The following is a 24779-nucleotide window of genomic DNA, read 5'->3' as shown; positions in this document are numbered from 1 at the left end:
CAGAGAGTCCAGAAAAGTCAGAGTCACTGCTGCACGTGAAGAGACGGGGTGCAATTCTCCAGGTAGCGCCTCCTCCGGGCAGCCCTCCAGGGTTCCCCCACTCCCACAGCTCCGCCCCCCCTCCCGCCAGCACCTGGCGGGGGGGGGGGTGTCACCACAGACCAGGAAGGAAGGGGGGCAGCAGGGACTGCCCGGTTTGGCGGAAGTTTATTCTTGCCAGCCTGGAGATCAGTCCTAGCGCTCTCCGCAGATAAAACTCCACGGCAGCCCAGAGCCGAACGAAGCTTATACCAGTTAAGACTAATTCAGAGAAAAAGGCTGAGACTCTCCACACCTTTTACACTCTGTGGTGCACCGTCACCTTCCCCTCTCCTATCAGTGTCTTGGTCTTCACATCTCTTCAGTATCTCCTCTTGGTTTTTTTGTTACTTCATGGGCTTTTTTTTTCTTTCCTTTTTTAGAGCTCTGTAATCATCGCTTTGCTAGCCTCATCAGCCCTGCCTGGCTGGCTGGCCCGGTCTTACCCCTGCTCTGCCCATCCTCACTGCAGACAGGTGGCAGGACCACTGTAGAAGCCTCTATGTTCACCCCCCCCATCCTTCCGCCCCTCCGCCTTTGCTGACTGTCCCTGCACGAGTCCCTGGGGTCGGTGGCAGATGATGCCTACGTGTTGGGAGCCAACAACATGAGATCCACTCCAAAGTGGGCTGTGGAACAACAGGTCCCCTTGGAGCATTCCGCCGGGCCGCCGAGCCTCAGGCTTCAGCATTTACCGCGGAGCCGTATGGGCTGTGTCTCTGCACACCACGAAGCCCGACCCTGCCTGGGAGCTCATCTCAGGAAGCTGGATCAACTCCAGCTGGTCCACGACTGCGCCCTCAGGAGGGGCAGGACTTCCTGCCCACTGCTGGTCACCGCGCAAGGCTCTCCAGGGTGCCCGAGCCTCTCTGCGCATTTGTATGGACATGGACATTGCGTCTGGAAATGGAAATAAGCTACGCCCTAGTAAAAACGTCCTCGGGCTAATCCTCCTGAATTCCATATGCTCTTCCGATGCCCAACTAAGGAAGGACAAATCCTTAATGAGTCTGATTATTTAAGGAGGTTGGTGGCCAGTTACAAACATTTCCACTGATTCTACTGCAAGTTCCTATGACTTGGTAGAAGAACGTATTTAGGGCAGAGTTTCCGGCAAACCACATTCTTCATGTAATATCGCTGGACTCCAATTAAGCCCAGAGAGACGCAGTGTTAACTCTTTAGACAAAAATTGACAGAACTAGTGAGTTCAGGGCATTCACTTTTTTTTTTTTTTTTGTATTCATACAATTCAGAATCAGAATCTTTTGGAACAACCCCAAATGATTCCGAGTTGCAAAGATCCAGTCTGGATCAACATGTTCCAATTGTTTTTAACTTAACAAACTTCCAATTAGAAATACTGTCACCTTGTTTGAAATGGCTATGTGAACGGCACCAATTTATTTTTTATTTTTAAAAATGCACCTAATACCCTTGGAGGAAGGACGCCTCATACCGTACCTCAGGTTGCATATTATTATCCTGACTGTTAGCGTTCATGTCCTCACTGGGCTGGGTGGTCTCGATACTGGGGGGATTCAGGAACCGGCTCAGCTCCTGCTGTTGGCTCTCTCTCAGGCTGTGGATGATGCTGCAGGACTGCTGCTGTTTCTATGGAAATATGATTATTCTCTCGGTAACAGAAAAATCAGCCCAACGTCCCCCCGTCCCCCACCATTCAAATCATATTTTCTTCTCTCCTCCCCAAAGAACCTGTATGCTTGGTGACCTCTTCGGAACTTCCAAATAAGGATGCTTAACTGATTTCCCTATCACACTGCTATGAAGGAGGGCTGAGAGACTCCCCAACCCACGCTCATTTGCATAACAATGGGAACAAGTATGTCCGTTGATACAGCTTGTGTTGTACTTAAAATAGAATTTTTGAATCGCTAATGTAGGCGTTCTCTTTTTTCCCTTCTTACTTTGCTCTGTGCTCATTAAGCCAATAGTGACCACCCTTTTCCTCTGGGTCGTTAGAAGCAGAGAGCCTTGGGTGGATGAGTGAAACCGTCGCTCTTGCCTTGGCTCTTGGATAGGAGCAGGCCAGTCTGTTTGGGCACACACTTGGGAGCCCAGTCTGGTGCTCATCCAGCTCCCCGTGCCCTCTTGGGGCCTGTGGGGGGCAGGTTGGAGCACTAGAGTGAGCAGGGCTAGGACGGGTCAGCCATGGCTGGGGCTTTGCTGTAGGAGGTTGGGCTGTTTCGTTTCTCTGGGGACCTTTTCTCCTCCAATAGAAAGACATATTTCCTGCAGCTGGTGTTGTTCTGAGAGACAGGATTTAAAAAATCTGTTAAATACAAATATTTGGTGATTAATTTGATTTTTTTCCTCTGTGAAGGGTAAGTCAAAAACATTCATAAAAGTAATTATCTAGTAGAAATGCCTATTGTAAACACGATGTATGTCAACATAGTATGTGTTCATTGATTTATGAGTCAGAGAATCTTATAAGCTTGTAATTCTGAAGGCAGCAGACAGATCATTAAACTCCCAGGAGAGGTGGCCTTTGTTAAAGACCAAACAATATTATCAACGGTATGGTGGGATTGTTAGAAACAATTTAAAAGTAGTTTTGTAAATTCAGTTGCCACACAACATGTAGAGATTTTGGGCATTTTGAACAGCTGAGTTTGATAAATGGAAATCACAAATATATTAATAGCAATAAACTGCCTTTTTTTTCTCCTAAGGAGAGAGAGCGCCGAGCGGGGGTGGGGGAGGAGGTGGGAAGAGGGAGAGAGAGAGAGAGAGAAGAGACTCTTAAGCAGGCCCCATGGCCAGCATGGAGCCCAATGTGTGGCTCGATCTCATGACCCTGAGATCGTGACCTGAGCCAAAATCAAGAGTCAGACACTTAACCGACTGAGCCACCCAGGCACTCCTCAGTAAACTGCTTTTTAAACATTCATGTTCTATTATAAAAATGTGATTCAATGGGACCGTCTTACGAACTCTGCTTAAGAGGGCACAGCTGGGTCTAGACTGGAGCTAAGGCGCGAATCATCATGTGGCCATCACAGGGGGATGAAGCTGACATGGTTGAAGGGCCACAAGGCTAATCACAGGAGGATCTCATCCTGTCGCTCACGAAACTCTTTTCACTTCTTTTTTAAAGATTTTATTTAATTGAGAGAGAGAAAGAGAGCATGGGGGAGGGGCAGAGGGAGAGAGAGAGTCTCAAGCAGACTTCCCGCGAGCAGGGAGCCTGACACGGAACTTGATCCCAGGACCATGAGATCATGACCTGAGCCGAAGGCAGACGCTTAACCGACTGAGCCCCCCAGGCACCCCACCCCGTCCCCAAAGCTCTTTTCTTTTCTCCCTCTTCTTCCTCCTCTGAGAGGAGGAAACAAAACCCCAGACACTTCCAGGTCACTCACAGCTCGGATGCGCTTTAAGCACTTCTTCAGCCACATGCGGATGGTCTGCTTGGCCACCTCCTCCTCGATAGTGTACTCCAGCTGTTCCCTGGCCAGCAGCTCTTCCAGCTGCAGACTCTTCCGGATGTCGACCGACCGGTAGGACAGCATGCTGGTGGGGGGACAGGAGAGCAGGCCAGGTCTGACTCCCCCGGGACTCTGACCGGTGGATATCTCAAACTCCAGAGAGCACATCACTCAGTCCAACCACGGTAGTGTCCCTGTGCCACGGGACTTGCTGGGGGACATGGGCTAGTTATGTCACCTCCTCTGTAAGACGGGGACACTCATGATACCCACCTTATTAAAGGACTGAGTTAATACTGGCGAGGTGTTTACAGGAGTCAGTGCCCTGTAAGTGCTTGTAAAACAAGAGATCCAGGCTGGGCCCTCATCTACATTATCAGCTGCTTAAGGCTCTGGAACATTCCCTGTAGAAGGAAGAGTGCTCTCTCTACACGTTGGTCACATTTGGTCACATTCAGGTCCAGGTGGGGATGGGTAACAGGCTTGGCCAAAGGTCATGCTTCCTGCTCCCTCCCCTCCCCCCAGTTCCCTCTCTATTGATCTCATTTGTGCCCCTGGATCCTCCTCATTCATTTTGGTGGATGCAAAGTCGCTCCCAGTCTGACCTTGGCACAACAGCTCCAGGCAGTGGCAGATGAAGCCAACACAGCCCACGGGTTGCCTCCTCAGGGCCCCGGGGCAGTGAGACACTCATACTGTACCCAGGCTGAGAGGTCCACAGCCAAAGGGGAATGCAGCCCTTTCTGCAGCTTGGCGCTCCCCGGTGCCCCCACCCGACCCCAGGTTAGCACTCAGCCCCCGCCTGCCTGTCTGTGAGCTCAGTGGCACCTCCGTGGCCCACGTCACAGCATGGAGGTGCTCAGGAGGCCTCCCTGGGCAGTCCCGGGACCTTCTCTTTGCTAAGGCTCTTCCCACCGCTGGGGAAGGAAACGTGTTTGCTCTTCCTCTCGTCCCTGCCTCATCCAGAATCTCGTCACTGCCGAACTGTTTTCATCATTTACTGAGCTATAGGGACAGGGAGGGGCAAGGGATGCCCCCATCGGCTTCGCCTGGCTCCACTTCATCAGATGCCTCACTGGCTTCCAGAGAGGCTGAATGATAATTGCTCATGACAGCGGTCTGTCTCCGTGCTTCGCTTTCAGCCTAAAAATATTTGTCACCAGGAGGAACGACTTGGTGACATTCTGAGAGAGACGGCATCCTTTGCTAATCACACGTATTTTGTGCCTCTTTTTCTGCCCTTTAGCTTGCTCCTGGGAGAAGTGAATAGCGGGAAGTAAAACAATTAACTTGCGAGAACTTCTCCCAGGTCCTTCCTGTTCTGATCTTTTTTTCAAATTTCAGTCACAAGCGTATTTCTGTCCACCTGATGCTGCTGAATGTGAGCCACTACACCCAACACTTGACCTGTCAGGTCCGTGCAGCCTGATGAAAACAGCTGCTGCTAGAGGAGGGCCTTGGCTTTTCCCGTGGGTGGGCCTCTTTGAGAGTGGAGCCTATGGGACTTTTCCTAGAAGAACTTTTAAATGCATAAAATAAAACACATATGATTACAAAGGAAACCAACTCTATTGAAATGCAGTTCTTGTATCTTCTTTAAAAAGGTGATGACAGAATGGATAAAGAAGATGTAGTATATATACACTGGAATATTTCTCAGCCATAAAAAAAGAATGAGATCTTAACTATTTGTGACAACGTGAATGGACCTAGAGGGTATTATGCTAAGTGAAATAAACCAGACAGAGAAAGACAGATACCATGTGATTTCACTTACATGTGGAATCTAAAAAATGAAACAAACAAAGCAGAGGCAGACCCATAAATACAGAGAGCAAACTGGTGGTTGCCAGCAGGGAGGGGGCTGGGGGGATGGACAAAGGGGATGAAGGGGAGTGGGAGGCACAGGTTTCTGGTGTTGGAATGAATAAGTCACCGGGATGAAAAGTACAGCGTAGGGAATATAGCCAATGATGCTGTAATGGTGTTGTTTGGTGACTGGGGTTACCCACTCTTGCGGTGAGCATAGCATAACATACAGAGTTGTTGTACACCTGGAACCAGTGTAATATTGTGTCAACTCTACGTCGATAAAAAAAGAAATAAAATTAATTTTAGAAAATGTTTAACAAGATGGTGACATAGTAACATAAATGCTTCTTTATTATTGCGTTAAATATTAACATCTAGCTGAGGTCAAATGACCACTATAACTTAGAAGTGCTGGTGAGTGTAAAGGATATCTAAGCTATCAGCCACGTCAGTGACGCACTCTGAAAATACCTGTGATTTCTGCTGGTGACAAAGACGCACGTATTGTTAACATGGCTGTGGTTTGTTGCCTGCATTCATCACCGAAGAAAATGCTGCATTTCAGGGAGTGATTCATGAAAATAAAGATGTGATTATTTCCAAGTCCATGGACCTCAGGATTTTATGCATGGATTCCTGTTTAAAAAGCTGTTATGGATTGAATTGTTTTCCCCCTAAAAAATTAGATGTTGGAGTCATAACCTCCAGTACCTCAAAATGTGATCGTATTTGGAAATAGGTCACTGCAGATGTAATTAGTTAAGATGAGGTCATATCAGAACGGAATGGGTCCCTAATCTAATATGAATGGTGTCCTTATAAAAGGGAAGACTTGGATACACACACACACACGTGTGCACATGCAGGCACACGCATGCACATGGGGAGAACCACACATGAAGATGGAGGCAGAGATCGGGGTGATGTTTCTACAAAGATGGCGGGCAAAACCCCAGAAGCTGGAACAGATACCCCCTCGCAGCCTCAGAAGGAACCAGCCCTGCCGAGCCCTTGAATTCAAACTTCTAGCCTCCAGGACTATGAGACAATACACTTGTTTAAACCACTGAGTTTATGGTATTTTGTTCCCTTTGTCCTGTCTGGGTGCTCATGGAATGGAAAATGTGGTTTGCCATCCAAGCGGGGGCAACCATCACAGAGCAGCCTCACGAGTGAGAAGATCTGCCCATTAGCCCCAGCTTGACCACCGAGGCTGTGTCACTGAGCAAGTCTCATGACTCTCCGGGACCAGATCCTTCCTCACAAAATGAGGGGCGGCCACTCTCCCCGAGGCCCCTTACCTCTCCCCGTCAGGAGCTCCCCAGTCAGTCAGGGGCAGTTCTGGGGACGTCAGACCACTGCTTCTCCCTGCTCCTGTGTGAGGCCCTCACTCAGACACGGTCCTTATAGGACAGCGACAAGGCCACTTGGAGCCCGAGCGGGGCGGCCTCGCCTCATCACCTCAGGGGGTGTGGCATCTTGGCTTATGAACCTCCTTATTGGTTGTGTTTCACGAGGCCTTGAACGGCCACGCTTCAGGTTCTGGACTTGGGTCAGCTCTGTGACATGCAGTTGGGAAGACCCCTTCGTACCTGAGGACGTCGTGGAAAGTGACGTCACCACCATTATGCAGCCTCTCCATTTCGTAGCACATGTGCTTAAACAGGAGCTTGTCTTTGTCCAGATCCACCTCCAGCCTCCCCCGCAGCAGCCTCAGCAGGAACTTTACCCGGAAAGTCGGAATCACCCCCTGGCGGGCAGAACACAGTGACTGGTAAATCATCTTCAGGCCGTAATGATTCACTTGGGATTCTGTTTTCACAGAAAAAAACAACAACAACAACAAACAAAAACCACCCAGAACACCAGATTTTTTTCTCAAAAGATAGGTAGCAAGGAAGTTGTTGGCCTCCCCGGAGGCTGGGTGAGGGTATGTGCCTGAGAGGAGCACCACACTGAAAGCTGAGCCCTTGGATTTTCTGCTGGAGCATCCCCGGTTCTGTGGGATCTCAGAACCTGGCAGCCCTGGGAGCCTAGCAGGGTACCAAGCACGTCCTCTGCCTCCCTGGCCTCAGCCCTTGCTTTGCCAGCCTCCTCTTCTCCAGCCTGTTTCACTGACTCAGCCCCTGCTCATCTGTTTCTCGAAAACACATGCTGAGTGGGTTGGTAATGTGTTATCACAAAAAAGCAGAACATTCCCATGTACACGATCCTCCTCTTCACTTCGCCCGGATGCCACAAACTTCTAAACACTCATTCTAAGTGGTTCTTCTAGGGAATCATCACTCCCGTTCAGGTCTTCTCCATACTTAGAACAATTACATACAAGAGAACCTGGTCAGAGCAGCTCCAGGTCCTGAAAATCGAACACATGTTGCTCGCTCACAGGCAACACCACCTAGCGCCTGTGAATTCAGGCCCTGGGCAAGAGGCAGGGGCCGGGGCAACCCAGGAATTCCTGTCACTTACTGACACCTTAACCTGTGGCCGGTGGCGCTATCATTGCCGTGTATGTGCAAGGAAAGCAGGTTCCTGCAGGCAGCCATCTTGGAGCTGCAGGTGGATTGAGGGGAGAGGGGAGAGCTAGGCCACATGGCCACATGTGCAGGCCACTGTCTCAGAGAAAGCCCCCTGAGCCTGGTCCTGGGGAACTGGGGGGCGTCAGGGAGAGGGGGGCAGAGGGGAGGGGAAACCGGGCATTGCCATGCAGGCCTAGCTTGGCATGCCCCTTTCCTCAGCCTGTTCTGGCTCCTTGGTCTTCACGCCCTCTGGGAACTCTTCCTGCAATGATTTTTGGATCTTCCCTCCAGATTTTCCCACAGTTGAACTTTCCTTGGTTTTCAGAGGTTGGGTCTAACAGCACCTCCCCAGCCAGACCATCATGGCCACCCCACTAAAGTGGCCTGCCCCCCAGTCCAACCCATCTCTACTCTATTACTTTCTGCAAAGTACTTATAGCTTCTTGAGGTAATAATAATAATTATAATTATTGTTTCACTTTTTATTAGAACAGAAGCTCTGCGAGCATGGGGGCCTTTCCATTGTGCTCATCGCTATATCCCCAGCACCCGAGTGTCTGCTAGGATGAAGAAGGAGGAAGAAGAGGAGCAGCAGAAGAAGGTGCTGCTACTTTGGCTAATTCTAGGAAATCTTGGGTAAGCTTTATGATGAAAGCGTTCAAATAATAAGTCCAAAATAATTAAAAATAATAACTTTCAGAAACCACTCAATAACTAATTAAGATTGCAGCTGGTGGCTGCCCGTGGCTCTGTGTTACATCATCCTTCTGGTGAATTCAACTTCACCCCTTCTCCTGCCCCCAGCCTAGGGCTGGTTTCTTCAGAGCTTCCTTGGTTTCCCTTCCTTGGTAACTTTCTGAATGTCCAAAGAAGAGGACGTCCATGGTTGGACAGGACATGAGGGGGACCACTCTGTCCCTCTCCCCTCCCAGCATATTCTGCTGAACAGTCAATGGAGGCTTTCTACAATTCACCAATGGCCATTCCAAATTCAGTAGGTGTCCCCTGGTGACAAAAAGACCAGTTAAATCGTCGAGGGAGAGCAATGAGTCTCTTTGGGGTGGGCATGAAGAAGCAGCCCCCTTTCCTACCTCTCGTTTATCATCCACCATATTCCATATGATTTGAAAGTGGCGAAGATCGTTATAACTTAGAAGCTGGTCCTCCTCCGTGGAATAAAACAAGGAGAAATTCTCCACAATGATGGCTAAGAAAAGAAAGAAGCAAAGTGGAGAAGTTAGATAATTAGGCTAATGTGTCATTTTTTAGAAAGAGTAAAACATTTATTATAAATAATGGATTTTATCCCCTACATTATAAGCCAAATTTTTAAAGTGCTTTTAGTGTGTTTTCCAAGTTGGCATATCTTACACTTGGACTAAGCTATTTATCCATCTTCTGCCTTTTCCAAAACATGAGGGTCATGAGCAAAAACAGACCTTCTGTGTGTAGAGATATCCATGCCATCTGGCTTTCACTCTTAGTTGACAGTTCCAGGGCAGTTTGTAAAGGTCAGATTGGGTTCTGGGTGGCCCCACACCTGGGTGAACACCATGTATCATGTACCTGTGATCTTTCGAGGCCCTAAAGGTAGCCCTCCCTGAGATTTGTTCAACTCAACGCGTGAGAAGAGCTCTTTTGAAATTAATGATCATAATTAATAGGACAACTCTTGAAATTGCAATCAACTGTCATTTACATGCCTTTCAAAGGTCTTTTCAGCTTCTGGATCGAGAGGCAACAATTTATAATTAATGCCGTGAAACACCCGCCCCGAGCAATCTGGGATAATTACTTGCAAATTGTACGTAATTATCTAAGTACCTGAGCTTAAGGATATTAAAACATATTCAACGAACATCACTTACCTACAAGCAGATTTAGCATGATGTAGGCAATGATGACATAAAATGAACAGAAATACATAAGCGCCCCAGCATAATTTCCACAGTCGGTTGCCCAGTATGTGAATTCATCTGGAGTGCAAAAGGGAGGCTGGACCTGCAGGGCCACGGGGGACAGGGAGGAGGGATGAGAGTGAAGAATACAAATTTCTGTGTGTCCGCTGAAGTGAGGGAACTATTCCTCCGCACAGAAAATATAACTAATTTCAAAGTTAGTCTCTCAGAAGCCACATACATTGAGTACATCACCCGTGGCAAAAATCAAAAAGAATATTTCATTTATTCTACACTTCCAGTCTCGGAGAATCCCAAGTTCATTGCCATTTTAGAAGCACAATGAAAATGAACCGGTTTCTTCCAAGAGACATTCTTTCTGTCACCTCCACTAGTCCTGAATGCTAAGTAGTCACTATGATGGGAACTACACAAAGTCAAAGAAAAAGGCATCTAAAAGACTTCTCTGACCTAACTAATGGGTTAAGATTTATGAAGATTTGTTATATGTAGCAGACTCACATTCAAATTGTGTAAGAAGAAACCAGTAATCCTCATTCCTGGAGCACATTTCTGGGACATTACAGAAGAGCACAAGGCTCAGGTTATCAAAAGCCTCCCTGTCCTGAGTGGCCCAATAAAATGCCAACACCTCTGAGAGACCTGGTCTCTTTCAGCCAGAGAGACTACATTCCCATAGCACTCTGCTTGTTCTTCATTTAGAACTTATTTAATCCTGACTTCTATTATATCTGATTTGGTAAATTCTGTCCCTGTTCATTCACACATAGAGTTCTTTAGCTCCTACTATGTGCTAGATTTCTACCCAGTGTTGGAGACAGACAAGTCTAAGCAAGACATAGACTCTGTCCCTCCTTCATGTTGCTGCTGGTCTAGAGCTCTATGGGAGCCACGGACTGCGTGTGGCTGTTAAAATATAAATGTACGTTAATGAACATCAAACACTGTTAGATAAAATTTAGAATTCAGTTGCTCAGGTGCACTAGTCACATTTCAAGGGCTCAGTAACCACACAGGGCTACTGAATGGGAAAGAGCAGATTGCCAGCAGCATTGCCGAAATTTCTCCCGGACAGCATTGTTCTTGAGGTTGTGAGAGAGGAAATAGAGATGAAATAATCAAGTGAGTAACTCACTACAGTTGGGATACACGCTACAAAGGAGAAACACGGAGTGCTGTAGGAACATATCACCGCAGTCTTAGCGTGGGGCGGGACTCCTCATGGAGCCCATGTTGCACTGGAGATGGGAGGGACAGCGAGGAGGAGAGAGGAACCTAGGGGACGGTGTAACTCAGAGCCTGGCTGTAAGCTCCTTGAGCATGCCCTGGAATCATGGGAGACCTAGCACCTAGCACAGGGCCCAGTATAAACCAGGTGCTCAGGGAATATCTGTTGAGTAAATTCAGTTAAAGAAGCAGAACTCCCCTGGCTGTACTTGACTGCCAAAATGTTAAAGGTAGGAGGGAAGGAACAATGTCCACATAATTCGGATTGCCAAATGGAACTACAATAACTCAAGCTGGGTTCACTGGATATCCAAACACTGTAATGGAAAAGAATGCAATTTTATGAACTAAACGGCCAGGCTATGTGTTTTGTACACAAAGTCTTGATGCTAACGAGGATGACGCTTGCCAATGTTGCATGGTGAAGAGTTTCATTTGGTTCTAAGTTGAGGCACTGTTAGGGATGAAGAGAAGTTTACCATACAGTCATGCATAATCTTATTCCAGTCTTCGCCTGTGACGATTCGGAATAGTACAGTGATGGCTTTTCCCGCTGAAGAAAAGTTGGCATGCCTATGTAAGGAAGAAAAACCAGAACGTGGGTAATATGGTTTGTCATGAAGTAGTAAGGTGTCCCCACTAAAACAGGTAGCTTTTGGAACAAATTTGGTTGCTAAGTTACCATGTCTAAAGGCTATACCCTCTTAATTTGCTTGTTATTCATACTTGCCCTTAAGCATAGCGGTCTGAATAACCCAACCCTAGCATGGTGCCACCAATCTGTGGCCATGCATCTTGAATCACTGAGGGTCCCAGCTTTGACAAGTAAAAGTGATTCCTTCGTTCACATGGAGTTTGCTATAAAATGCGGAGCTGCCACGGATCAAGTAAGTAATACCTGCAACAAGACACATCTGTATTTAATTTGTTGTGTAATTACGTTTTAAAAAACATCTATGAGGCGCTTCCACAGAATTTAAGATAATCTTTGAAAAATGCTTTTCATACCTAGTAACCATTTTGGGAGTTAGGACATCCCTTGTTTTGTTTTAAAAAGAAAAGAAAAAGGAAAACCCAAAGTCATTTTAAAGTGTAATTAAAAAAAGAATATATTGTTTTTTGGCAGTAGATGGATAGAAATTCGCCAGGATATTAGAAGTGGTTATTCCTGCATGGTGGTAGATTTGGAATTATGGATTTGTGTTACATTATGGGAATATTATGGAAATAAGGTTTCTAAAGTCAGTATGTAGGCTATTTTTAATTAGAAAAATGTGATTTAAAATTTGGCCATTTTATTTTGTCTTTGTTTCCAACTGATCGCTCCCCCCTTCCCTTTTGTCTTCAACAGGCAAAAGTCATTTGGATTTTTTATTCATGATTTCATGACTAAAAAAGTTTGCTTGATAAATGAATAGAAAGATAAATATACACCCACCTGTTAATATTCTCTCCATATTTCACAGTACCAAATAAAACAACTCCGGCAAAAGCATAACATAAGAGCAATAGGAACATCCCCACTATGATGAAGAAACTTTTATACATGCTGACGACTACAGTCAGGAGGAGCATCTTTAGCGTTACCTGTAGATGAAGATGGCGAGGAGAAAATGAATATTTAATTCACTTAACCGGGCCAACCTGGGAAGTGAATGACAGGTACGCAGGTTGGCACAAGACTGACCTTCATTTGACGATTGCTTTGAATTAATTCTTATTAAAGGGTATTAAATCTGAGTATTATTCAAAAAAACAGAGAGAATTCAACTTGTATTTCAAACTGTTCAGCCTTTTCAGCCAAATTAATAAAAGTCCCTCCCTAAAATTCCTAGCTTCCTGTTTTCTCTTCTCTTGCTGCCTAAGTTTCTATGAGGAGGGCTGTCCATTTTTGGCCTATCCCATCATGTAGACAGGATTCTTCCACAAACAGATGTTCACAGAAACAAGCCTAAACAATGACAAAATGCTAAATAGCATCAAACATTGAATGTACTGAACATGTGCATGTATGGAATGTTTATGAAATAATGTCACTAATAAAAAAGGAAGCAACTTTAAAAAATGACAAATAGATGCCGAGTGTATGCATGAACAAGAAAAAATATGAAGAAATCTGGGATCACAGAATCATGAAGCTTTATTAAAGATTATTTTTCTTTGCAGTAAAATAACTTTATTACAAATAAAAACAATAAAAATAAAGAAGTATTAAGGAAAACCATTGGCTTTTGCTTTCATGCCCAATATGTTATCTTTAGTTGATGATTGAGTTCATCTAGCAAATATGAAGAATAAATAAAACAACATAAATATCAGGAAACATATCACAAGATAACTAAGCTACTGATTCATTTTAATATTTAATATTTGCTCATTTGGACTTAGGATGACCAGCAATTTGTTAACTTCCAAGACCGAGAAGGACAGCTGAAGTCAATTAGGCTTCACTCCTTTTTTCTGTGTATATGTAACCTTTGATAATATCCTTTACAATGTACTCACATGCTTTCCACAGATAGAGAAAAACCGGAAGACAATCACGCAGGCACCCATCATGTAGGTATATGCGTTCTGAAATTTAAAAAGAAGAGAGCCACTCATAATGTGCACAAAAGATCTTGTTACAGTTCCAGTTTTCATTTTAAGTCTTCTGTGAAGTCTACTGAGTAATTAGTTTAATAAAATGTGAAATTCTTATAAGAAATTTATCTTTAAAAGGTGTTGAAAAGGTCACTGCCAAAACTCATGAATAAATATTAGCTATAAAATCAAATCTTAAATGAAACTTCGCTCCCTGTTTTGCTCAGCTGAATTCTGTATTTTAAAACTTATTTTACATAAAATAGTGACCAGCTCCTTTGAGGAGCAAGAAAAACTTAGGGTACCAAGGCAACATGAGGAAGCCAAGTGAGACCGGAAATGCAGGAGTCCTGGCAAAGGAGGAGGTGTGGTGTTGGAAAAGATGGTGGGAGGTCAGCTTTCCCTCTCTGTAGGTCTCTGGAGACTCTGGAGACCAGCCAGCCACATTCCTGTAAGCCGATTTCAGAGATGTCTACCCTGCCCAGAAACACATCCAGCTCATTCTTCAAGTATGCGATGGCAGCAAGAGATGACTGGGTCTGCTTTATGATTAAGAAAGCTTCATCTCGGAAACAAAGAGCCCATCAGCTAGAACCGCAATAACAACTGTGGCATTAAACTCATGCCAAAGCATGATTTTTCTCGAGGAGCCTTGCCTAGCCAAGTGACAACAGTCACATATGGGCCCCCGGGAAGGGGGTCTGGTGATATTCTTGAGGTAGAAGAAAATGAATGTGTCTACACAGAAATAACTTTGGATGGGAACAAGGACTGCATCTTCCTTCACAATAGACCACTGCAAAATTGCATGGAGGATGAGCATCCTTCCAGAACTGGAGGTTCTTGGAGGAGAACAAAAGTGGTCAGGGAGAACAGGCAAGTTGGTCTTTTTGGTGTGAGATGTCCTCTCTAGGACATCCGGAATTAGGAAGCCTGCTCTACTCTTCTGCTTGGACCAAGTAGCTTTTGGCTCCATTTGTCTAGGGAAAGATAAAAACATGGACCTGGCTGCCCCTTTCTACATTAGTTCCAAATCTGTTATAGATGGCTTCTCACCTTGCATTCTGGAAGTGACGACACCCAATGGCTTCTACGAGGATGACCCCCATCCTTTGCCAGGTCCTGAGAGGTGCCATCCAGATCTCGTGCCGTGTTTCCCTTGCTCCTTCTACTCCAGGCACTGTTTCCCTCCCGCAGTGTTCCATCATAGGGACAGCCGCTGACATGCCCCTCGTCCTAAGACTGAACCTGGTAGCCATCACTTCTGTAGGGACAGTTTCTAGGACCTCTCTGATGAAGCCACCTCCCACTACCTTGTGTCATCCCAAGAATATGTGTCTCTCCTCCATCTGCCTCACTATGGCTATAACTCTCATTGACTTGGGAGCCTTCCATGAATGCCTACCTGCAGCTGTCCCAAAGTCCCCCCAACCTCTTGATCATGACTAAATATTCTGCCTTAAAACTTTAAAATAAAACAAAACATGCTTTTGTTTTGTTCACTGCATTCTTCTCCATTCCCAGCATGGTGACTTGCACATCTTTAGTGATCAAAACCATTTATCGTTGGAGGAAATGGATCAGGGTGACTGAGAGCCCACTGAGGCTTGGCACAGCCCCGACACTGAAGTGACAGTTGTTTTAAGAAGTACACTCAATACCTACCTGCCGGAGCACAGCAATTTCATACGAAAGCACGCCCTCTGTAATGTGTAAATGGGTTCTGGGTGTGATGGATCTTTTCTGGTGTGACTCTAACATTGGAGAGGATCGGAGAATGGATAGAAGAGAGCAGGGAAATCTGGTAACATTATTTTTGTCTGGGATCAAAGAAGACTAAAAAAAGAAGGTACTTATAAGAATGTGTTATGAGTTTGTATACTCTTTACAGTTAGAAGAACTTCACATGCTTGATCTCTATAATGCTCATACGGAATGAATAAATTATGAAGTTCATATCCCCAAGTTCTTAGCAGGGAACAAAGGATCACTGAAGACAAATAACCCGATCAAGGCTGGAAAATGGTGGAGCCCAGAGTAGGGCCGTCTAGAGCTATGCTGTCCGGTATGGCAGCCACCAGCCACATGTGGTTACTGAACACTTGAAATGCAGTGAGTCTAAATTAAGATGTGCTATAAATATAAAACACACACTCAAAGATTTAGTACAGAAAAAGGATGTAATCTCTCTCCTGAGTAATTTTTATATTGCTGACATGTTAAAATGATAATATTTTGGATATGGTAGGTTAACATACATTATTAAGTTAACATCATCTGTTCCTTTTTTATTTTTTTAATGTGGCTCCTAGAATATTTGAAATTACATCCATGGCCACATTTTGTTCTTATTGGACAACACAGTTCTAGATCTCAGTCAAGCACACCCACGGGTATAGATTTTGAGCTGGACCTCAGACTACATGGAGGGTGGAGGCATTTTAGGCAAACTAGTGAGAACTCAGGTATAGACACTGGGATTGACGGGTTTTAGAGAAATGGCAGCTGGATGTCAGTAGGAAATAAGGCAGCAAAAGTGCCTGAGAATCCCACTGTGAAATACTGAGTAGAACAAAGTGGCATGGATGCTACACTTCAGTTCAGAAAACTGGGTTTGAGCCTTCTGATACCAGCTTGTATGTGAATTTAGGCAGTTCTCATAATCTCTGTTTCCATTGTTGTCTCTCTCTCTCTCTCATTTTTATCCTTTGGGAAAATGAGAGTTAAACCAGAGATCTTAAAGGTTCTTCTTCTGATTCACCCACTCTAGGACTCCGAAGGGCCAGATTTTGTCTGTGGGAAGAGTGTGGGGGGTTGTGTGTGCAAGCTCGCCTGAGGGCCCGTCACGGGCAAGGATGGATGTAGGGAGGTTAATCTGACACTTGAGGGTAGGCTGACACGGACTGAAATGAGACCGGAAACAGGGGTTACCTGAACCCAAGTTATCAACTAAAATAAACTTGAATTATATGCATACCAGGAGGGCAAAGTGAAGTACCACCCAGACCACGCCAAGCGACGTCACCAGCAGGTCATATCGGTTTCTTCTGCTTTGCCAGAAGCCGGCAGGTGACATTGCTATGATCTTCATCGTAACCTGGGGGAAGATAAGGAAGACAGTAAATAGAAGGTGAGTGTGCAGCATATATTTAAATGTGTGAATTTGAGACACATTTTTTAAAGGAGGTAGGAACCAAAGAGAAGAATTTATTACCAAGAGATAGATAGATAGATAAAGATACAGAGATACAGAAATAGATCTATCTATCTAAATTTTAAAGCTCGGTAGGTTACAAATCTATATTCTCCAGGCTCTTTTCTCCTTGTTTTATGACTAGTTCTGATAGCAGGACATTTTTCTTCCTCAAGTAAAAGACCATTGATTTTGGGAAACATCAACCTGTACAGGGTGAAATAAGAATCTGCTTGTATTTCAAAGAAGATTACACTGGAAAGTGATATTATACGGACCATATATTAAAATAATCCTGTCTGGGCTAACTCCCTTGGCCACAACATTGCGATTTGAGTCCCTGAATTACAGTGGTGTGTGCAGTTCGCTACAAATATTTGAACTCACATAACCAGACAGGCCAACATTCAGATACAACAATCAACAGCAGTTAGCGATTTCTGCCGTTAGGCAAATCTGACATATAAAGTGAAATCTTTGTTCACAGCCCCAAAAGGAAAATATCTTACGAGCATGCCACCCCTCTCCCGCACAAAAAAACTTCAAAAACAATGGAACACAGAGCTGAACATGGGTGCTATCAAAGGAGGACACTGCTCTACTTTGCAATGCCCACTGCAGCCCCCAGGGCCTGCTGGCTCATTACCGTACCTCTAGAACGAAGATGAAGGTGAAAACAACCGACATTGTTGCTAAAGGAACTGTCACTGGGTCCTCCACGTCCCACTGTAAGACAAACAGCACACTGGTCTTTGTCTGCATCCATCAGACACATCAAGACCTTCCTCTCTTTCTCTCATTAGAACATGACTGTGAATTTTAATTTTTTTAAAAAACATAGACTCTGAACGGATATGGCCCCTTGCGATATTCTTGGATGCACCAATGAACAAACAAGTCCTTCCCAGAGTTTCAGCGTGAAAGAAAAGTACCTTGACAGACAGCAGCACCGACTGGGCCAGGACAAGCAATGCAATTGTCCTCTTAAAGAATGGATGCTGGGTTATGTCATACATCTTAGCTCTAAAACCATCATTATCTGCAAAAGAGAGGTTGAGGCAAGGGCATTTCAGACATAGGTCACATTTACTTGTCTTTCATTTCCTTTAATGCTCATTTTAAAACTCATTACTTTTTTTCCCCCTATAGTTCAATCTATTGTGTCGTGTTTTGCAGGAATGGCTGGTTCTGAATATTTAAAATGACGGTGCATGACGCCGTCCGTATTGGAAGGAGAACCGCATCATTCAATTTCTGTCAGTTTAATACATTTCACTCATATGTTTAAAAGGCAAGCACAAATATATTTTATTTAAAAATTCATTTTTTCATTAGGGCTTATCCTGAGAGCACTGAAGCACAGCCTTTGGGTGGTTGATTTTAATAGCCTATGGAGAGATCTGTAGTTTGGAGCCTGTTTCTATATTAACTTATGCACAACCGCCTAGTGGCCTCACGATTATTATTTTAATTGAAATCTTAGACTCCTGGGGAATCATGAACACTGGTGCCCAACATGAATAAAATCAGAGCATCTTTGATACCCGGGCGAGGTGGGAGATGAAGAGGCTGTGCTATCTTCAGTCGGCTCTTCAGATCTTCCCATCTTCTCTGATCTACAGTCAGCAGAGCTGTCCCCTTAATAAACAAAGGAAAGCAGAAAAAGGCCTTATGTCGTCTACTCCACACTGAGGACATTGCAAATGGGGTGGTGATACCAACAGGACTAATTTGGGGGTGTGAAATAAAGATATTCTTCAAATACCATGATGGTTCGATAGGCATGGTCAGAATTCTCAAATGTGGTCTTAAGAGGAGTCCCCAAAAGGGTGGCCTTCAACTGGCATCTTTGAAGATGTATAATATTCAGGTTTGGGAAAATCTAAAGAAGGTTCTCTACACAATCAAATTTTCAAAAAGGGATACCCACTCTAATAAGTGGTTAGTTTCCTTTCGTTTCATTGTGGGAAATGCTGCAGCAAAACTGTAGCTTGTCTATCTGTTGCTTCTGGTTAAGGTGATTGTGTCCTTTTTTTTTTTTAAATCATTCTGATACATATAATAAAAAAACTATTTTCAAGTGATATGAAGTCACAGAATTTGAATCTTGAAGAATTAATGCTGTGACAAATGTCTAAATGAGATAAAATATTTATTACATATATATGTGTGCATATATATAGGAGTACTTCATTAAAATGCTATATCCATATATATTATATTGCATGACATTTTATTATGCTATATTATAAAGGCAGAACTGGAAAAAAAAAAACCCACCCACCCCCCACTCCCATTCTTCCTTTATTTCTACAGAGCTAATTACTGTCCTTCAAGAGTATGTCCCCCTCACGATGTTTTCAGATTTTACTGTTTGTGTATGTATCAATACATAAGAACATATTTGTTTTGAATTTCAAAAATTTATATAAATGGTATCCAATCTGTGCTTATTTATGCAGTTTGTTTTTATCTTCACTGAACACTATGTTGTGCATACAACTAGACACTAGACCTAATTGGTTTAACTGTTCAGAGTATCTCACTGTACAAATATATCAGAAGTTAGGTTTATATTACTATAAAAATGTTGCAATAAGCACACAGTATTACCTCATGGTGAACATCTATGAGACTTTCTTGATAGCAAATCTCTAGGAGAGGAATTGCTGGGGTTAGGGATTTATGCATCTCTATGTTTGTCAGATATTGTGAAGTTACTGTCCAAAGAGGAATAACCAAGAAAATTTGCTGCTAGCAATCTCCAAGTATTCATGTCCTAATATTCTTGCCAATACTTGATATTATCAGACATTTAAATTTGGCCACAATGGGTGGAAAATGTATGTAATTTAGTTTTAATATCAGTGAGATGAAACATTTTTTATGTGTATAAATGGGGGAGTGATTTCTGTATCTTCCTATGTGAATTGCCTGTTCATATTCTTTGCTCATTTTTGTATTTGGATATTTACTTTCAGATGTTTTATAGAAATTCTTAATATATTCTGGATATTAATCTTCTGTCAGTTATATGAGTTGTAAATATTTCCTCTTAGTCTTAGCGTGCTTTTTAAAAAAATTTTTGCTTATCATGTCTCTTATCTCTCAGAAACTTTTCATTTTAATGTAATCTAATCTATAAATTTCTTTCTTTATGGATTCCACTTTGTGGTTAAAGTCAAGAAATCCACAACTACGGCAGGGTCAAAAATAAATTCTACATGGTTGACAAATGGTTTTTCATAGCTAGGTCTTTCATTCTTCTGGAATTCATTTCTGAGTATGCTGTGAGGTAGAGATCTCTGTTTAGTTTCTTCTCTCTAGACACTCAATGACCCCAGCGTCACTTACTGATGGTCTCATCTTCTCCACTGATTTGTTGTGCTACTTCTGTTTTATATATACCTGTCCCTCCTATGACTTTCGGTTTTGTTCTGTAAGTTTAACTTTCTGTCCTTGTATCATTACCTAGCCTGTTTGACTCACTATAGCTTGTTTATTTTCCTTTTCCACATTTTTGTTCATGCTTAACCTTGAGAGAGGTTTATCAATTTAATTTTTTTAAAGAATCTGTTTTTGTCATTCTTGAATCTTTTATCGTATCTTTGTTTTCTATATAATTAATTTTTGTCCTTATCTTTGTTACTTTCTTCCATTTTACTTTGTTGTTCTTATTATAATTTATTGATTTGGATATGTGACATATTACTAATTAATTAATCTTTGATTTTTTAAAAAATGTACACTTATAGTTGTAAATTTCCCTCTACTGATTTACCTGTATCTTGTGAGCTTTCATCTATGATTTTTATAAATGATTTATCTAAATGACTTGTGCTTTTCTATTGATTTCTTCAGTGACTCATAAATTATTCAGAATGTTGTCTTAACATCTTCAACTTATGAGGGATTTTTGTCATCTTTTTTTATTATTGTAGAGAATGTGCTCTGTACATTATCAATTTTTTGGTATTATTTTATGACCTTGTAGAGGGTACATTTTATACTTGAAAATTACTGGGGTCAGGGTTCTTTTTATGTCCAGTAGGTCAAATGTTTTTATTGTGTCAAATCTCGTATTTTCTTTTTTTTCCGTCTACGAGTTTCTTAGAGAAATATGTTAGTATCTTTCACTATGATTTGGACTTGCTAGCTTTTTAAAATAATTTGGATCATTTTTTCTTCATATATTTTATGGTTCAGGAGTTCTATACTTCGCTAGGGATTAGCTTCTTTTGGAATTATTTAATTACACTGTTTATTCCTAATAATGATATTTGTTTTAAGTTAATTTTTCTAATATTAGTATTGCTAAACCATTTTTCTCACTAACTGCAAACAAATACTTTGGGTTCTCTGGGTGTAACACACATTCATATTATTCCTTAATTATACAAAACAAATTATTTTAGAAAGTTGAACTCTGAAATGATCCAAAAGACTAATAAGCATGGTGGTATCATCTGTTTGTTAATACCTGAAAAACCTCTGAAAGCTTATTATTGTGAAATTAAGTTTATTAATCAAACTGTTATCTCATAATCAAGAAATTAAAAATACATATATTACTAGTATAGACTTTGAACTTTTTAGACAGGGTTCCATTTTCTAGGGAAGACATAATTTTCCATAATTCTGAATTGTGAAAACATTGCCCCCAAAGCTTGCCTTATTTCCCATATCTTTATATTTCCCCACTGCCTATATATTTGGAAATCTGCTCACATACCTTTGGATATGACCATTAGCATGTGAGCTCCAGGAGGGCAGAAATCTTTATGTGTTTAGTGTTTAGTTCGTGTGTTTAGCTTCTTGTGTCCCCAGGGTCAAGAGCAGTGTCTGGCACCAGTAAGTGCTCAAAGAAATCTGTCGAATGACTAAATGATAAATGAATAAATGCTGTTATACAGCAGCTCACGTACTACCCTCTGAAAAGCTTACAGAAAAAAAAGATCTCTTCTAAATGGTTCATATAATTCAGAAATTTGGATCTCCAATTAAATAATCAAGTTTGTAATGTCTGGTAATGTGATTTCTTCTACTTTTCCTCTTTCTCTAAGCACCCACTTGAGCTTATGTCCACGTTCCCCTTACCCAAGCCAAGATGCTTCTTTCTTCCCTCAGAACAGAAACACAACCAGTACTGTGAGTAAACCTCCCGACACTCTGCTTACTTAGCCATTCCTCTAAGTTCAAGAGCTGCGATTGATTATATATTCGTCTCTAGTTGTTGAACATCTATGTTGTTGCATTTATGTCGCTGATTTGATTCTTCTGAAATCAGGACCTGATTCTCCTGAAACCAGGTGTCTGCTCAGAGGGCCTAGCACGGTGTTCTGAGCAAGCAGAGCCTAAGCTCTCTGTTAACTGACTGACTGGCTTCTGCTCTTACTCAGGAATCCCCGGTGTCTGCTCTAGCGCAGGGCTCAAAGGCATCTAAAGAGACCTATCTTCCTCCTTCTGCTTGGTATTAAATTGAACACACTGTAGGGCTTAAAGACACTCATTTATGAATGTGTTATAGTAAAATAGGGGGCTGGGCAATATGATCTCTCTCTATCCTTCTTTCTTACACTAAAATCCCATGTTTCTGTGGGTCGGAGTAGTGTTGGGACCCAAAGGGGGATTTTTAAGTCACACCCTTTGAAAGCCCGGACGAAATGAGGTCCTCATTAGGCACACATCAAAGGTGGCAATTGACTGAGTAGCTGGAACCACACGTGTGGAGCCTGGGGGGGGCCGTGAATGATAGAGTCCCAGGTAAAGCTGCCCTCGCCAGCAGGCTCTGATGTGGCTGTGTGCGATTCGGTACCAGCCCTGAATCCCAGGAGCAGCACGGTGCTGTGCGGCACGTCTAGCTTTCATTCACTGCAGGGCAACGGTCGACATTTTTATACTCTTGAATTGGAAGACTCTCAGACTCTGCAGAGTCGGCACCACTTCTGAATTCTGGCCCTGGCTTTTCTACACCTTAAAAGCCCCAGACAAGTTATGTCACCTCTGTAAGCTGTTTTCGCTTCCACAGTGCATTTCAGAGTCGAGAGAACTGAAAACAGCATATGTCAACCTTAGTGCATAGTAAGTGCTCGAAAGCTGTATGCACCTCGATTATTAAGATTCCAGAAGACTGGACCCTTACATAATAGGGGGCATATCAGCCATGTCCAGAAGAATGACGTCGAATGTTCTCCCCCCAAACTCACTTTTTGACAGGAAACTATGCTGGCCATTTTCCCATTTGGGAGCTCTTGTACTGATCATGAGAGCTGTTATGATCTCAGAATGTTTCCCGAGTTCATAAAGTATGTAAATTTCTTCTCTGAAATTAGAAAATCTTCTTTTTATTCAGTGAATTGGGATTGAACATTTTCTCCTGCACCCCCAGCCCCATCAAAATGCCGAGTTCACCTCTGGAGTTACAAAGCATCCAATTTACATTGTGTGGAAGTTAATATTACCTGCAATCAGCGCGTCCCTTAGTTCAGCTTGTATTTTCATAACTTGCTGCCCCTCCTTTCTGTTTGAACAATAGGAGATGTGCCTTTCAGTTGTCAGTGAATTAATGATACCATTACCGAAAGGGGAAATTTAGCAAGAGAACCGTGCTCTTAAATAGTGTGCCTGAAAGGCAGAGATGAGGTAGCTTGTCACATAGTTATAGAGATTATTTACACCAGTCACATTAGGGGTTGAATGCGACTTCATGCCGTGGGAGAAAAAGAGAGCTCAAAGCAAGTGGCTAGAACGGAATAAACTCTGCGGTATTCAAACCAAGAATGCTTACCTTGTTTTCATTGAAATTAGCAATAACTACTCCAACAAAAAGGGTCAGTCCAATCATGCAACCCAGGAATACAAAAACATGAATATAGATCCCATGCATCTGTATAAATGAAAAACACGGTTATTCATCAAAGCAAAGGAAAGCAGCTGTTGAGCATTCAAAGGATTCCATGTGCTTGCTTACCGGCCCCACACGATGAATAATAACATCCCTCACTTCTACCCAGCCTTTCAGGGAGAGCACTTCAAACAATGCCAGCATAGCATTTCCCACATTGTCAAAATTAAAATTCCGAGGATTTGCCCTGCAAGTCAGAAAGAGGAATGCTCTGTGAAATTCGAGGAGGAGCAGCCTAGGGCAAATATCCTGTAGCTCTTTCCGGTCTTAGGTGAGGGGGTATGTTTATCATTTGGAAGGTAGGCTAGATGGCATTCGTTTGCTCAATCATAAAAATGCATGAATGCCTTATAATTTTTTAAAATGTAATTCTTGGGTAATAATGGGGCATTCTTAGCAGGAGGCAACAAAAGGCAACAAACTCAACTTCTAGCTCTAGATGTTCTGCGATGTTTCTGGCTCGTCCTGATTATACCCAGAAACACACTTTCTAGTTACAAACTGCATGGGAGATGCTCACAAAGGGGCGCTGGAGTCTGGGTGTGAATTTTTAAAAAAGATAATCTTTATTTATTTTAGAGAGAGAGAGAGAGTGGGGGGTGGGGCAGAGGGAGACAGAGAGAGACTCTCAAGCAGACTTCCAACTGAGCATGGAGCCCGATGTGGGGCTTGAACTCACGAGTCTGAGATCATGACCTGAGCCAAAACCAAAAATCTGAGGCTCAACTGACTGAGGCACGCAGGTGCCCCTGGGTATGAATTTTGCAATAGTTTTATAACCGAAAAACTCTTCTACAGGTGTAAACTACAATTCCTGATGTTAATATAGAAAGTGTAAAAAGAGTAGAATCTGGCCACTTTCCTTAATTCTTGACATCATGGGACTATCACGCTGTAAAGTAGTGACGCATTTAGAGGTCACTGAGTGGCAAGAGGTGTTTGCTCATAGCCTAGATGTTTCCAGAACATTCTCTCCCAGTGGGATTTTTTTTCTCTCATTACCTCTGGGTGTTCTCAACAGAGACTTTTTGCAGACCCCCATGCTGCAGTATACTTTCTACACCAACAGCTGATTCCTGATTTCTAACACAC

At 43.0% G+C, this 24779-nt stretch overlaps 1 protein-coding gene across 5 annotated transcripts in view; it reads right to left on the bottom strand.

The window, feature by feature from the left end:
• NALCN (sodium leak channel, non-selective) overlaps positions 1-24779 on the bottom strand; it is a 309038-nt gene that overhangs the window by 2491 nt on the left and 281768 nt on the right. For all 5 annotated transcript variants that reach the window (XM_078070121.1, XM_078070118.1, XM_078070117.1 and 2 more), the window contains 14 exons: positions 23754-23874; positions 23571-23669; positions 18328-18421; positions 17716-17822; positions 17435-17509; positions 16568-16687; positions 13513-13581; positions 12446-12594; positions 11487-11580; positions 9730-9862; positions 8953-9068; positions 6935-7092; positions 3465-3615; positions 1543-1692 (listed from right to left, as the gene is read on the bottom strand). In XM_078070121.1, the coding sequence (XP_077926247.1) occupies positions 1543-1692; positions 3465-3615; positions 6935-7092; positions 8953-9068; positions 9730-9862; positions 11487-11580; positions 12446-12594; positions 13513-13581; positions 16568-16687; positions 17435-17509; positions 17716-17822; positions 18328-18421; positions 23571-23669; positions 23754-23874 (1636 nt within the window). The remainder of the gene's footprint in view (positions 1-1542; positions 1693-3464; positions 3616-6934; positions 7093-8952; positions 9069-9729; positions 9863-11486; positions 11581-12445; positions 12595-13512; positions 13582-16567; positions 16688-17434; positions 17510-17715; positions 17823-18327; positions 18422-23570; positions 23670-23753; positions 23875-24779) is intronic.

This window comes from Halichoerus grypus, chromosome 4, assembly GCF_964656455.1.
Source record: "Halichoerus grypus chromosome 4, mHalGry1.hap1.1, whole genome shotgun sequence".
NCBI classification, from domain to species: domain Eukaryota; kingdom Metazoa; phylum Chordata; class Mammalia; order Carnivora; family Phocidae; genus Halichoerus; species Halichoerus grypus.
Note: the sequence above shows the minus strand (reverse complement) of the source record. Positions and strands in the feature narration are given on the sequence as shown.